Source organism: Urocampus carinirostris, chromosome 11, assembly GCF_059441175.1.
Source record: "Urocampus carinirostris isolate Australia breed hairy pipefish chromosome 11, RoL_Ucar_1.0, whole genome shotgun sequence".
In the NCBI taxonomy this organism is placed as follows: domain Eukaryota; kingdom Metazoa; phylum Chordata; class Actinopteri; order Syngnathiformes; family Syngnathidae; genus Urocampus; species Urocampus carinirostris.
In genome coordinates, this window is record NC_142359.1 from 6,931,131 (window position 1) to 6,947,325 (window position 16,195).

Sequence of the window (16,195 nt, forward strand, 5' to 3'; positions counted from 1 at the left end):
ATTTTATTATTTTATTTTTCAACACAAGGATACTGCTGGAAGTGTGAATTTCCCTACAGGGATGAAGAAAGTATCTATCTATCTATCTATCTACCTGTCTGTCTATCTCCAAGTTAAATCATTAGGGCTGAAGAGATCGGAAAGTTTTTGTTATTTACCAACCTCCAGCTCCATTTGGACACAACATGCCAGTCCTTCCCGGGCAACCTCTTCAATGGCATTCCTGCTCAATCCATACTTGTGGCCGCAATATTGCATTGTCTGGAGGAAAGCTCCCTGCAACAGGGTGGAATGTCCAGTTAGGAATATGAGGTTTGCATGACACAATGTAGGCTTTTGAGAACTATCATGCACTAGTGGTTGTAGATTGATTGATGTTGTACAATGTCCTGAGACATAGGCGCATGGGTGGAAGACTTCAAAGTTGCAGTCAATAAATTGAGTGTAAGAACTAATTGACACGCTCAAGGCATCACATGACGGATGAAAATAAGTACTAAGCCCATTAATTATAAATCCTGCAAAGGGTTATCTAAAGTACTAATCAGCATGGTGTTTAAACACCTGATCTGTGTCAAAATCTACTTCCATTTCTCAAAGAGCAGTCATTGTTTCTAATAATAAAACGAAACGGAAAAATGTAAACCCGATGATGTTAAAAATGAATACTAAAAGCAACTTCGATAAAAGCCACATACAATTTACAAACACACACACTTTTTGCACTAGTACTTCAAACTCTTCATCACTGACAAAATGGTAGTCGCTGCCATTCTGTTCGCCAAAATACGGCTCCCTGGTGGTGTGGCTGACCCTGCCCAAATGGACAAAAAAGGGAAAAAGTTCAGAGCCTATTGTGCAAAACAAGGGTGTCAAAGATTTTCAGAAAGTGGGCCAGATTTGATAAGCTGAAAATATGTGAGGGCTGACTATTCAGCCTGGCATTTATTGAACAGTCTTTAATAAACCCACTCTTTGTCAAAGGTTTGTAGTGCTTAGCAATCAGCATTGCAACCTGGTAGCATTTTCATTTGATTCACAGGGTCATGTGAAAAAGCACTGCTTCCAAGCGCTTCACCTTTTCACAGCGTTCATTTCCATTTAGCTTTTTGTAGTCAACATGCTTTGTCTGTCAGTGCTTCTTGATATTTTAGTCTTTGAAAACAGCTACAGTCTCTTGGCAAATGAGGCAGCGGCAGTTGTTTCGGATTCAGGTTAAATAAATACTCCAATTTCTACTTTTCCTGGAAGAAGCGGCTCTCACAGTCAACTTTCCTTTTTTTGTCATGTCGGAATAGGCTAAAATTCTCACAGAAAGCCAAGGGTAAATTGCATTCATTTCACATTATTACTACCACTACCCATCATCTGGTGAAATGGTGATTTTTTTTTTTTGTACAAATTCATGTTATACTGTTGTAAATTTTATGACAGGCCAATAAAAATGTGATCATGGGCCGTGTCTGGCCCCCAGGCTGGACTTTGGACATACCTGGTGTAACAGAAGCACCTTATTTACGACAAGAAATACCATACTGACAGAAGGTTAAGTGTCAGGACACCATTTTCCCAAGGAATGTGAGTTAAGATTTGACCACTCTCTCTTGACTTGAACTGTTTGCAGCTGCATGAGCTTCTTATTCTGAATCAGTTGTATTTAGACTTAATCCACTATCAAAGAGACGTGTATCATTTAATGCCTCTTAGTAGTTAAAAAAAACATCCAAATCTATAATTTATATTATAAACGTGCATTTTTCCAAGTATACATAGCTTGATAAATTTGTATTTATTTTACAGGGTCACTTAGAGAGAGCCGATTGTCCGCCGTCTTGCAGCTAAGGGTACATGATAAAGTTATAGTTTAGTATACTCTCAAAAAAAGTAGAGAAGACACCAATGGATTTTGATATTGCAAGAAGAATAGGGTAAAGAACCCAAACATCAGATAAGAAATTCCAATGTTCTAAAAGCCCTGCACTGAATCCTTTCTTTTTGTCAAATATTCTGGGTGACAAACAGATCTGCCCTAAAGGTTGTGGAAATCAGAGAAGACCAACATGATTGTCCAAAACCAAAAGTGAAAATGATGTAAATAATGCATTACAGTTAACAAACAACAGTGGTTAATAGAATCAGGGCTGCCAAAAGGGATCCTGCGGGCATTAGGCCAGATAAGGGATTGAAGCGCAAGAGAAAAACAAGCTGCAGGTTGAAATATGTCCACTAGATGTTACCAAAGCCAGGTGCCTCTCACAAAGACGCTGGTGTTGTATTTATTTCTCTCTCCCTCTCTCTTTCTTCCTCCTTTTCCCCTCACTCCCTATCTCTCTCTCTTTCACTCTCTCTCTTTTTCTCTTTCTTTGTTCATCTTTGTCTCCTTTTCTCTGTCTTTTTACCTTGTTTTGCTCTCCCTTGTATCCCTCTTGCTTTCCCTTCTCTTTCTCCACTTCTCTCTTTCTATTTTGATTTCTTTCTTGCTCTTTCTTCCTCCCTCTCTCACTATTTCTCTTTTAATCTCTTTTGTTTCTCTCTCTCTCTCTCTCTCTCTCTCTCTTTCTTCCTCCTTTATTTTCTCACTCTCTATCTCTGTCTTTCACTCTCTCTGTCTCGCTTTTCCTCTTCGTTCCTCTTTCTCTGTCTTTTTACCTTCTTTTGCTCTCTCTTCCTTTTTTCTCTCTCTTTTCTCACTTTCTCTTGCTTTCCCTTTCTCCCCTTCTCTCATTCTCTATTTCTCATTGGATTTCTTGCTTTCTCTCCCTTTCTTTCCCCCCTCTCTCACTACTTCTCTTTTTATCGCTTTTGTTTCTCACGCTCTCTCTTTCTCCCTTTCTTTGTCCCACCCTCTCTACTTTTCTTACCTCTCTTTGTCTTATTTCTTTTTCTCTTTTTTTCTTACTCTCTAATCTACTAGTCCGGCCCCTGAGAAAATGTTTGTTCTATCGTGTGGCCCTCGGGTTAAAATGAGTTTGACACCCCTGGTCTAAATTATGAACTGCCATCCTTTGTAATCTCTTTTTTAGGTGTCCAATATTAAAAACAGGGTAAATTAAACAGTATTCCCAAAAGAATCTAGTGAAAGGCTAGGCCAAAACCAGAGAAGAAAAATAATGCAGTTTGCTCACTATCTCAACACGTGTAAGGTCCTCGGTTTGACACAGGGTGGATACATTTGTTGCCTGGAGAGGGATGGGTGCCATCAGGCTGTTTTCCCAAGACACACCACAGAAAGTGGTGCCCCTACAACCCTAGTGGTTAAGGCATCCAAATAACCACCCACCCCAGTTTGCATTCTACCTTGTGCTTTTAACAGTTGTTTTTGGTTGCATTACACAATACTGTGACATCGAGTGGTCAAATACAACAGTGTTCCATTAGCATTGACTCAAAGACAGAATGTAGATTCGATAGTTGAGAGAGCCTTAAAATGACACACAATATGCTAAAAGTCACTGACCCATAGGCGAAGTAATCTTCAAAGTCCTCACAAAGGCGGTGGGCCATTTCCCGTTTCCCGCAGCCTTGTGGACCAGTCAGAACCAGCATTGGATATGGGACATCATTACTGGGTAGCGTGCTGCACACACAAACACATAAAATTAGTGTTTGAATAAAAGCTAAAAGGATAAAATACACACACACAATAAACAGAGAAAATATCGTTCTTTTCCTTACAATCTAACAATAAAAGTATGTTTTTGCAAAGTAATTATACATTAACTTGTCTTTTATTTACTTCTATTCTTCTTCTATTCTTTTAATGAGATAAGAGCAAACATTGCTTATAAGTGAAAACGGCATGGAAAAACAACTGCAGCTGGTCTTAGTAAAGATATGTCAGACATGATGAGCAATGGAGGGACATTGAGTAAGTCCTTAAGGATGTAGAATGAAATAAAGAACAGTGGAACCTCTTTATACGAGCACCTCTAAACGTGTAGTCCCGGAGGCTACCACTAGAGACCGCTCATTACTGCCAGCATCAGCTAGTCCAGATACGCATCCAAACTTCAACAGACATTAAAAAATTATACTAAAAATAGCGCTGTAATTTTTTGTGTGCATGTTCATTAAAATTCATAGCAACTTTAATTTAAGTGTACAATAAGCGCGTACGTGTCATCAAATCTTTCGATCTCATACGGGTCAACTTTTGCCAATTGCTACAATTGCTAAAAAACACAACGCAGCATCTACTCAAAGTAAGACAGGATATGCAGAATGCTGCGAAAATCTACGATGAAGTTGTCGTCTGCTACTAGTGAATGGTGGATCTGAAATGGGGGATCGTCTTAAAAAAGAAACACAGTTCCCGTATAAAAGTTGATGTAAATAATCAGAAAACATATCAAATGCGCAGAAAGCGTATAAATGTATGTTATCTCTGTGACTTCTTCACGCCCATAATTAACTGTCAGAACCAGAACAAGGACGATGACCCGGATGCGTAACGTTTTCACACAAGCTTTATTTTACGGGAATGGGGCAGTCATGCGCGTGAACAAAAACGCCAGTGATTCGGCGATCGCTGAGCGGAAGAAGTAAGACAGAAGTGCAGCATGGAAAAACAGGAAGCCAGAGGCCGACGAGATCGATACCAGATACACGAGCAGATACCGGACAGACAGGTCGATACCGGACAAGACGGGACATACAGGATCGATACCAGATACTGGACACTTGAGTCAGATATCAGACAGGACGAGACAGACAGGATCAATACCGGATACTAGAGTCAAATATCAGACAGGACAAGACAGACGGGATCGATACCGGATACTGGCGCAAGATATCGGACAGCATGAGACAGGGGGAATCGATACTGGATACCGGAGACTGTAGCAAGATATCAGACAGGACGAGACAGACAAAATCGATACCAGACACTGGAGAATGGAGTCAGATATCAAACAGGACAAGATAGACAGCATCGATACCTGATACTGGAGTCAGATATCAGACAGGACGAGACGGACGGGATCGATACCAGACATTGGGGACTGGAGTCAGATATCAAACAGGACAAGATAGACAGGATTGATACCGGACAAGATACACAAGCAGATACCCGACAGAGTCAAAACACGTATTTTGCGGGTGCAGAGGTTCGTTGACGGACTGACAATGAGTGATTGAGAGCACTGAGCTTAAATAGGAGGGAAGCCAATCAGGCAACGAGCCGCAGCTGGCACCAAACGGGTGGGAGGTGAAGGCAATTGGATACCGTGACAAACTCATATCTTGTTTGTTAATATCATCTCATTATCTTATTACTGTATTTTCATGATTAATTACTATTTCCATGTTTTTTTAGTAATTAGGGCGATGAATCTTATAACTTTTTAGGGTTCACTTCGATGCTTTTGGGAGGACAGGAGCAGACCAATTCCAATTATTTCATATGGGGAAAATTCACTTGTTACACGGGAAATTCAATCTATAAAGAAGAATCCAACAAATTTAGCTCTTATGAAGAGGTACCACTGTAATGAGTTCTGTACGAGGCAAAAATGATGAGGAAACCGACGTGTCATAGAGGTGCTGAGGTTGCATGAGATGATACATCACATGCGTCATGTGGTCCCTGGCCGCCACCACCTCCATGGGAGGGTCGTACTTGTTGATGGATAAAACCTGGATGAGATGAAAATAGCGTTGGTAGTGGAGGTTCAAAAAACAATTAAGGGATATTCATTTGGAAAGAGGAACAGTTTATTTCAGTAGGACTCAGTTGGATTGGATTCAATATATTTAAAAGCGGTATCCTTAATCTTAAAATGTTTTTCTTGCTGACACCATCTTTCGGCTGAAATCATCATTGCAGCCTTTTTCAAGACGCCCATCCAATTGAATAAGTTCCTAAAAAACATCTAATACTATAAGTATTATTGGCCACGCATGTGTCCAGAAAAGAAAGCAAAAAATACAAGAGAACGGTAATAAAAAGAAGATTAGCTGGAGAGGAACTAGCCGCAGCATCCATGCGCGCCGCCATGTTAAGCATAAACATTGTCATGTTTATGACAAACCTTCTCCTCAACAGTAACCTTTTCTTGGTCCAACATGGTCAGATGTTGAAGGAGGAATACCACTGATAGCCTGTACTCCATGTGCTCCTAACATAACATGTCACACTTGTTAGGTAATTTTTTGCAAAAGCATGTTTGTATTCAATTACATTCTTCGTGTTGATATTACCTGCACAGGGTTGCCCAAAAGATTGACTTCCCTGAGCAGAAGAAGATTGTGAATGTGCTTACATTCTTCAATTTCAGAAATCTATGTTTGATAAACAGACAAATGGAAAAAAAACATCAAAAAGTTAAAGAGGCCAATGGGCGCTTCCTTTCTGGCAGCACATGATCACCTGATTTCTTTCCAAATTGATGGTACATAACATGTGGAGGTTGTTGAGGCCAGCGAGACTGCTGATGCGGTTCATGGAGAGATCAAGAGTCTGCAGTTTTTTCAGGTTCTCCAGACCTTCTGTGCTTTTTAACTGGTTTCCCCTCTGCACACAGAAAATGACATTTCATGTACGCGGTGATCCGCTTTAAATCAGCAGTCAGGCCTGCTCACTCCACAGGGTTGGTAGCAACCCAAACTCTGACAGATGAGGCAGGCCAACATTTGGCAAGCGCTCGTTCTACACAAAGCCAAAGCTTTACAGGTGCTGCTTGTTTGTTGACATGCTTTGACTAAAGTCATTATCTGGCTGTTTGGCAAGCACCGGTTGAGCTTGAGGGTTGGCAGAGGGCTTGCTCTCTGCATGTTGGAAGAGGGAGGGGACACATTTGGCTGTAAACTAGAAAGGGTGAGGGTCAGGTGTAGAATGGGCTTGTCAGGACCAGAACGGAAACAGGATCCAATTGCGTAATGTTGACCACAGGTTTTATTGAAGGAAAGAGGAAGGTGTTCGCTGGAGGCGGGAAGCAAGTCGCTCTCGTACTCTGATTGTGATCCAAACATGGAAGTGGATCTTCCGTAGCGAGCAATGGCGGTGTCGGGGACGGAAAAACTGGTCGGTAGCCGGGACTAGAACAGCAAGGCGTGGTCGGGGTCAGAACTGAGTCGTAAGCCAGAACGGGAGAGTAGACGTAGTCGGGGACAAAAAGAGGTCGTAAGCCGGGATGGGAGAACAGACGTGGTCAGGAGCAAAACAGGTCGTAGCCGGAGACAGACGGGAGCAAAAACGGGACAAGTGTGAGTCAGGGTTGAAAAAGGCTTGCCTAGCATACACTGGGGTTCGCAGACGGACTGACAACAGGGGACTGACAGGACTGAGTTCAAATAGTGACAGGGAGCCAATCAGAACCCGCGGCGGTTGGCGCCAAATGAGCGGGCACAGCTGAGTTACATCAGTAATCATGACAGGGCTAGCCAGAACTACAACTCGTGAGCCACTGCAGCAGTAAAGGACAAATGGTAGGATTCAAAATGAAGAAAGGTGTTTGTGGAAAAGGTTTCAGTTAATGTACAAGGTGAAATAAATCCAGAGAAATATAAAAAAAGAGAGGTTACTTAAATTTGTGTTAATTAGTTCAGGTTACTTGAAATACTCCTGTCGGACTTTGAGCCGGAGGTAAGATCCAGCCCGACCTGACCCAGGCCCGTAGGTATTGGAGCCCAACTCAACCCGAGTTTGACCAATTAACTTGATTTGCAGGACAGAGCCTGAAGCAAACCCAAAATGCCCTATTTTATCTGTGAGGACTCAGGCGAGGTGATTTGTGATAGCAAATTAAAGTCTGTCTTTTGCAACAAAATCTTAATTAAAAAAAAAAAAAAAAAAAAAACTGAACGTTAATATCTTATTATTATATTTCTGTGTGTGCAGAGGTTTCATTACATTTATTAGTGTCATAGGAACATTTTAACGCTGTCTGTTACTTTTTATTTTGACAGGTTAATTTTGACGCCATAAACTACAGAAGCGGTACATACTTAAGAATTCTAGCGCGGCACTTTAAGAGGGAGAAAAGTAGAGAGACAAAGAAGAACAATGACGGGTGGATGATGAAAAAGCAGCAGGCGCAAAGTTTGGTCGACCCAAACGTAATGATTAATAGTTTAGGCTGGGGTAGGGCTTGGGCCAAAAGTTCTTACCTCTGCTTGTATGCTTTTCAAGTTATTAACATAAAAAAAATCAAGGCTTTACAAACCAAATTTTAATTTTGTACCTAAAATGATACCGTTTTTAAGACTTCTTAGATGAAGATCAACTTATTAGACCATTAAAAGTAAATTTGGAATATATAATTTTTGTAAAATTCTAAACAAAACTAACGAAGTAATTTGGGTTTTACTATTCCATCCATCCGTCTATCATCTTTCTCATTTCTGGGGTGGCATCGCAGGGACTGCACCCAAGCCACCTCATCCGACATGATTCCGAGGGATTTCCAGGTTAGCCTAGAGACATAGTCTCTCCAGCGTGTCCTGGGCCGTCTTTGGGGCCTCCTGCCGGTGGGACATGTTCCAGAGGGAGGCTTCCTTATCAGATGCCTGAGCCACTTCAGCAGGCTCCTCTCAACTCAGAGGGGCAGCGGCTCTACACTGAGTCCCTCTGCAGAGGAAACTCATTTCAACCGCTGGGTTTTATTTCAGAATTTGGTGTGGTTGTTAGTTAAATAATCAGAGTTGGCCTTGTATCCATTAAAGGTGGGGTGCTTCATTTAAGGTGTCCTTAAAAAACGGAAATTTAGTAGTGACACCAAGATGTCATTATGTTAATTTATGTTCTATGAACCAACTTATTTGAATTTAAATTTATTTGTATATTTTTTATGAAACCCAAGCTCTTACTGTAGTTTAATTTCATGCACATTTAGTCTAGTGCGCCGTATGTATGAAAAATATATTACATAAGACTATTTTAGGGGGGTGCGCCCTTTAACCGGTGCACAGTATAGTGCGGTCATGAACCGGAACAAGAGGAAAACCCAAAAGTGTGACGTTTCTCACACAAACTTTTATTTTACCGGAAATGAAGCCGTCATGCACGTTAACCCAAACGCCAGTGATTCCGCGATCGTTGGGAGGAAGACGTAAGGCGGCAGTCTGGCGTGGAATGATAGGAAGCCAGCGGCCGACGAGATCAATACCAATTGCACGAGCATGAGGTCAATACCGGAAAGGAAGGGACAGACAGGATTGATATCAAAACTGGGTATTGAAATTAAACAGGACAAACTAGACGTGAACGAAAACTGGAGAGAATAATAACCCGGACAAAAATTGACAGGAACAAAAGATCGATATTGAACAGGACAAAAACTATGGAACAATAACGGACAGGAAACCAGCAGGAAACCGGACAGAGTCAAAACCCACGTCTTGTAGGTGCAGAGGTTCATTGACGGACTGATAAAGGGTGACTGAGAGCACTGAATTTAAATAGAAGGGAAGCCAATCTGTCGACAAGCCGCAGCTGGCGCCATGGCAACCGTGATAAGTGCAGAAAATATGGTATATTGATTCTCAGGGAATATAATTTAAACTTTGAGGCACATCTTGATCTTCACTGACCAAGTTAAGCTCCTTAAGTGGCGCGTTGTCCAGACTACAGATGCTGACAACGCTATTATGCGCCACACTGAGATGGGTAAGGTTTACGCACGTCTCCAAACCGTGGATCTGCTTCAGGCGGTTGTCTTAAATGTTGTAGTCAAGGGCGCCGTGAGAGGAATGATGATGCATACATCTTATTTTGCATAATATAAAGGATACGGTCCAGATCTAGTTTGACGAGTGCCTCGTAGCCAGACATGTCCTTCATTTGTGTTAAAATGTTGTGGGAGAAGTTGACCTCCTGCAAAAGAAACAGCAGGCAAAGGATCGACTAATTCCACCAGGATATTCAATTAGTTGAACATTCAAGGGCGTGTAAAGCCTTTTAAGCATGTTTGGAGTGATGGCAGATGGCATGTGGGCCCGTCTTGGGGAATAAGGCAACCACCGGTCAAAGTTTGTCTTCTGCTGTCAGCTCAAGGTCCTGCTGGCTATACCTTCAGGTTCTTTGGGGGCTCAAAGCCGAAGAAATCGGAGATATCATTGTGAGAGACATCCAGGACGACGAGAAAGGGCATGTGGCTCACGCAGGAGAGATCTAGACAGAATATAAACATATGCATAACTAAAACCAATAATATTTAGGCCAAGGTATCAAACTCATTTTCGTGGCTGTCCTCAAAATATCCATCCATCCATCCATTATTTGCACCGCTTATCCTCAGTAGGGTCGCAGGGGTGCTGGAGCCCATCCTAGCTGTCTTCGGGCAGTGGACAGGGGACACCCTGAACTGGTTGCCAGCCAGTTGCAGAGCACACAGGGACAGACAACTCACTCGCTCATTCACTCCTAGGGACAATTTAGACCGGCCAATTAACCTAACATGCACGTCTTTGGAATGTGGGAGAAAACCGGAGTGCCCGGAGAAAACCCACGCAAGCACGGGGAGAACATGCAAACTCCACACAGGAGGTTCGATCTCACAACCTCAGAACTGTGCTGCAGACGCGCTAACCACCGCGCCGCCCTCCTCAAAATATCGCCGACCACAAATGCAAAATATTGGGAATCAAACAATGGCTGCGATGCTGAGAGTGCCGAATCCTAGCCACTTGACCACCTATATTACAAATGACACGCAAAAAGGCATTCTCTTTAGATTCTCCTTATCACACTATTTTTATTCACGGTACCAGAGACAAATGAGGAAAAACAGAAAGTCGTCCTGAAAGATATAAATAAACACTAGAAGCACGAAAACTCTTTGGTGTAAATGAATTTGATTCGTACTTTGAATTTTTGAATATATTGTAAATTTCATGTTGGTATTGTGTTCAGTTTACGTTGTCAATAAATTATTGTAAGCATGGCCTCACGTGTTCAACAATATTTGTCACTTACAATTTTAAGTCTAAGCTGAGAGAAGGTAAAACCAGTTTATACTGATTTTTAATGAAAAATTAGGGGTGCACATTACACACGAGTGTGGTTATTAACAAATAAATATGGTATTATGGTAATATGTTATCAAATTGTGGCAATGATACGCCAACTTACAAGCTTTTCGACCTACGAGAAATTAGAGATTCGAGATGTCTTTTATGAAAATTTTTGCCCGACATACGAGAGAAAATCCCAGAGCGATTTTATCATCATCGTATTCATATTATTACTGTATTCTTATGCTCAATTACCATATGAATGTGTTATTAGAGATCAGGAAAATCTTGTTTTATAGCTATTTAGGGTTAACCTGAATGCTTTTGAGAGACCAAGAACAAATGAATTGATTGTTTGTTATTTCGTATTGGGAGAATTTTCTTGAGATACTGTCAGGACCAGAACGGAAACAGGACCCAATTGCGTTACGTTTTTCACAAGTTTTATTAAAGGAAAGAGGAAGGGCTGCGCCCACGATCCGGTGTTCCCTAGGCTCGGGAAGCTATTTGCTCTCGTACTCGGATTGCGATCCAAACACGGAAGTGGATCTTCCGTAGCGGGCGATGGCGGTGTCAAGGACGGAAAAACAGGTCGATAACCGGGACAGGAGAGCAAAAACGTGGTCGGGGTCAGAAATGGGTCGTAAGTCAGGACGGGAGAGCAGACGTGGTCAGGATCAAAACGGGTCGTAGCCGGAGACAGACGGTAGCAAAAACAGGTGGGAGTCAAGGTCGAAAAAGCTTGCCTAGTATTCACTGAGGTTCGCAGACGCCACATAAACGTATATGGCGGGCCACATTTGGCCAGCGGGCCATGAGTTTGACGAAGTGTGAGTCAGATATGTTTCTACCTGTAATTCTGTTGTTAGAAAGCTCCAGCTTTTGCAGGTGAACGTAATTGCACAACACAGAAATGTCTCTCAGCTTGCGGCCCTAGTGAACAAAAAGGTGAAAACTCCCGTGACCGTTTTCAGCTCGGAGCTGTAAAAACAAAAGCATGCATCTTACAGGAAGAGCCACGTGGTAGTATGGATGCTGAAGTCCAGTGTCAAAGCGTCCAAGGCGGGCCACACAACTGGACACCAACCCAGCACCCAGAACAACCCAGTCCTTCAAGCAGATGTTATAGGGAATTTTGTACCATCATACCAGTGAAGTCCCATCCTTGTAGAGGTAAGATCTTAAGCCCGAGTCCATCCTCAAATTGGGGTTCGGCCTAGAATGTCAATCATTACGTTTGGGTTTGGTTCTGACTTCTCGCTCTGAATTTTTTTTTTTAATTATCTACCCGTCATTTGTTCTAATTTTTATTTCTCTTGTGTAGGGCCCATCCTTCCTTCTCCCGAGTCCTCACAAATAAAGTATGAAAATTTGGATTTGGCCTCAAGTGAAGTTAATTGGCCCGGCTTGGGCTGGTTCAGGACGAGTCGAGGCCTGATCTTACCTCTACTCCCTTGTGATACAATAAAGAACAAGGGTGAACATTCTGGTCCTAGAGAGCCGCATGTCCTGCAAAAAGGGAGCTGGATAGGTAGCAAAAAGAATAAAAGCTATGTATATAGCCACATAGAAAGCGAAAAACAAAGCTAGTTAGCTAGAAAGGAGGCCAGAATGTAGCTTGATATATAGAGGCCGGAATGTAGCTTGATATATAGCAAGAAAATATCTAGCAAGATAGCTTGTTAAAAAATTAGAAAGATGGCTAGCTACAAAGCTAAAAATGTAGCCAGAAAGCTAGCTAAAAAATATCGTAGTTTCTGTAAAATAAATGAATAAAAAGTTGAATACATTTTTTTTTTAAAACATGAATAAATTATCATTCTACAACCTTAATTAATTGCTTAAATAAATTCAGCAATACTTTAATAGATGTTTTTTTTGTCTATGAATCCCATAAACTGGAATTCATTTATTTTAATTTCTAAAATAACAACTTATCATGTAATTACTATGTTATCACCAGGTTACTTGTTAAAACTAGTGTGGAATAGACTCAGTCAACCAACAAAAAATCCATTTAACTAGAAAATAACAATGAACCAACACGGGTGAATTATTTTCAGAGTAGGTCCATGCAAGTCACTTTGTGTGTCCCCCTCAAAAACCCTTTTACAGAAATACATCAAAAGTACTACACAATAACTACAAAACTAAATATTGAATATAGTGCTTAAAAACAGGGACCTCATATATTATTTTGCTTTCATTCTGACAATTAAAAAAAAGTATAGAATTACAAAAAATGTTACTACAGTAATACCATATTACAAAATACTACTAGAGAATTATTTATTCCAAAAATACTACTATATCAATTCTACAGAAATACTATTAAAATACTGCTTTGGAAATACATCAATTATACTTCTACTGAAATCCTAAAAAAATACATAATACTTTAATATAATAAACTACTAGAGAAATATTACTACAAATATACTACTACAAGATGTTTATAACAGAAATACTGGTAATAACACCAATAGCAATACTACAAAAATTCTCTATGATAATATCACAAAAATGCTACAAAAATAAGCTACAGTACCACTGTACTACAAAAATACTATAGAAATACTAGAGATACACAACAAACATTCTTTAATGGAAATACTACAAAATACAACAGAAGTAGTACAAAAATACTAAAAATATAAGACTACAATGATACTGCAAAACTACTATAATCATAAAACTACTATGATGATACAAAAATGCTATGAAAATACTATAGATATACAACAACAAAAATCTACTTTCAAAATATAACAAAAGTACTAAAGAAATACTTAAAAAAATACTACAAGGGGAATACTGCATAAAATTACTTCAGAAATACAACAAAAATAGCACAAAAATATAACTACAGTAACAACAAACAAAAAAACATACAGGTTTTTAATAAAACGACTTAATATTTAAAAAAACCTAAATAACACCTACTTGAAAACTAAATAACAAATGAAGTCATTAAAACAGGGACCTAAATTACTGTTGCTCTAATTGTTTCAAAAGCAATTTAATGAAACTAATCTATATAACATGTAACATGCGGCCTCCTTTCTAGAGCATATTATTTCATAAAATGTGTATTTTTTTTAGCACAAAGCAATACAGGTTACTTATACAAGCCTTAAACATACAAAATATAGCGCTGGAGCAATTTACGAACAAATTCAACTTAAGAAGAATCTCGTTCGTAAGTTGGGCAGCGTCTGTATACTATTTTGCTCTAATTGTTGTAGTTTCAAAACCAATTTGACGAAACTAATATATTTAAAAAGAAGCATAACATGTCACATGCGGCCCCCTACTCCAAATAGTGTCCCACCCGTGGAGTAGAACATGAAACTTTCAAGTAATAGGGGCACTTACCCTTTCCGCCATCTTCACACCCCTGGTCGTCTCTTCTCAACTATTGGTCCGCTATGACATAAATAAAATGACGAAAAGTTGCTTCTTTTCAACCCGCTCAGCTTAATCATTGGTGGGTTATGACATCTTTTCAATGACGAAATCTTCAAAAAATGACACCAAAAATGACAAATACGGACGCCATTGTTAAGACGTAATTCAATTCAGCTGTATGGCTAACAACACAAACACGACTTGCATTGCCTAGCAACGCGAAAGCGCGAGTGAAGAGCATTATGGGTAGCGTAGTTTTCCTAAAAAATGGTGAAATAGAATGTAGTGAGAGTAACAGTAAAAATAGGCAAAAAGAGGGAAAATGAAAAAAAAAAAAAGACATTCTGATGTTTAATAATTGTATACACAGACAAACCAATAAGATAAAGCAATCGATGTGATGCATCTGGATTTATACAATTTGCATTTTGATAGTCGGGAAATGAATGTGATTACAGTATATAATGAGCAGGAGTGTTTGAAACATCTTATTGTAATGGTGCAAATTCTAAAACAACCTCCTTAAAGGGACAGTGGGTATTATTTAGAGCCTCGTGTTGGTTAAAAATAACCTCACTTATGAAAATATATATATATATATATATATGTATAGAGCGAGTGAGTTGTCTGTCCCCGTGTGCCCTGCGATTGGCTGGCAACCAGTTCAGGGTGTCCCCTGCCCACTGCCTGGAGATGGCTGGGATGGGCTCCAGCCCCCCCTCGACCCTAATGAGGATAAGCGGTACGGCTAATGAGATGAGATGATATATATATATATATATATATATATATATATTGATTTGCATAATAAGCAAACATAAATGATCTTTGATTTGTATGTGCAATTTGAAATACCAGTAGGTGTCTCTTTTCTTTCTTTCTTTTTCCCTTTTCCTTTTTATTTTACATGTTTCCCTTGTTTTCTATTTTCTCTTTCCTTTCATTCTGTTTTTAATATTTTGTTCTTTGATTTTCTTCTTTTACTTGAGTTTTCTCCTTTTGCTTTCCCCGCATTTCTCATTCTTTCTTCGCTTTTCTGTTTTTAAGTTTTGTTTTTTTCTGTCTTTTGACAATTCTCTTTTCTCGCCTTTCTTTGTTAATCCCTCTCTTGCTTTTCTGTTATTGTTTTTTCCCTCTTTTTCTCGATTTTCCCTAATTCTCCTTTTCTTTCTTTCTTTGCGAGTTTCTTTTTAACTCCTTTCATTTTCTTTTTACATGTTTTTGCTTATTTTTCTTGCTTTTTTCTTCTTGTTTCGCCCCCCCTGTTTCTTTCATTCTTTCTCTTTCGATTTTCCCTTTTATATTTTTCCTTTACCAATTAATTCTTATTTTTTGCCATTTGTTTTCCTTTTCCAACTTGTATCCTTTTTTATTACTTACTTTCCTTTCTCTTTCCTTTACCCATTTTCTTTTCTATTTTTCCTTTCTTTATTTTCATTTTACCCTGTTCCCTCTTTCTTCACAAAAGGCCAAGCAAAGAAAATTAAAAGAAAATGTTAAATCCCCGTAGTTTGAAATCTTCCTTTTCTGTGTTTTCATTTGAACTAGGCATTACAGCGACACCTAGAGGTCAAATATTACACATACTTGCTTTAACGTTCAGTTCAACTTTCCCATGAATTGAATTGCAGCAAGTAGCAGCTTTTTAAGGGTTGATGCCAAATTTTATCAAAGCCATCCAAGTGCAGCCAGCAGCTGTTTCCCCATGGGGCCAACGTGTCAATATGATAGATTGTTGGGGCCACGGAGCTATTGACAAAACCCTCTTCCTCCTGCTCCTCCTGTTAAGTACTCCTCTCCCAAGTTAATGAACTAAAACCAGAGAGCTGCTTGAGGG

At 39.8% G+C, this 16,195-nt stretch overlaps 1 protein-coding gene across 2 annotated transcripts in view; it reads right to left on the reverse strand.

Moving 5' to 3' along the window:
* The window catches only part of lrguk (leucine-rich repeats and guanylate kinase domain containing), a 28,497-nt gene extending 13,963 nt beyond the window's left edge, over window positions 1–14,534 (reverse strand). The window contains exons 1-13 of one of the 2 annotated variants that reach the window (XM_088347940.1): window positions 14,326–14,534; window positions 11,959–12,060; window positions 11,802–11,883; window positions 10,008–10,108; window positions 9,730–9,811; window positions 9,529–9,653; window positions 6,368–6,511; window positions 6,199–6,279; window positions 6,030–6,116; window positions 5,528–5,634; window positions 3,458–3,577; window positions 718–814; window positions 163–276 (exon numbers count right to left, since the gene is read on the reverse strand). In XM_088347940.1, the coding sequence (XP_088204066.1) occupies window positions 163–276; window positions 718–814; window positions 3,458–3,577; window positions 5,528–5,634; window positions 6,030–6,116; window positions 6,199–6,279; window positions 6,368–6,511; window positions 9,529–9,653; window positions 9,730–9,811; window positions 10,008–10,108; window positions 11,802–11,883; window positions 11,959–12,060; window positions 14,326–14,337 (1,254 nt within the window). In that variant the 5' untranslated portion in view covers window positions 14,338–14,534. The remainder of the gene's footprint in view (window positions 1–162; window positions 277–717; window positions 815–3,457; window positions 3,578–5,527; window positions 5,635–6,029; window positions 6,117–6,198; window positions 6,280–6,367; window positions 6,512–9,528; window positions 9,654–9,729; window positions 9,812–10,007; window positions 10,109–11,801; window positions 11,884–11,958; window positions 12,061–14,325) is intronic. The other variant, XM_088347941.1, reaches the window with a different exon arrangement.
* Between the last annotated feature and the right edge of the window lie 1,661 nt (window positions 14,535–16,195).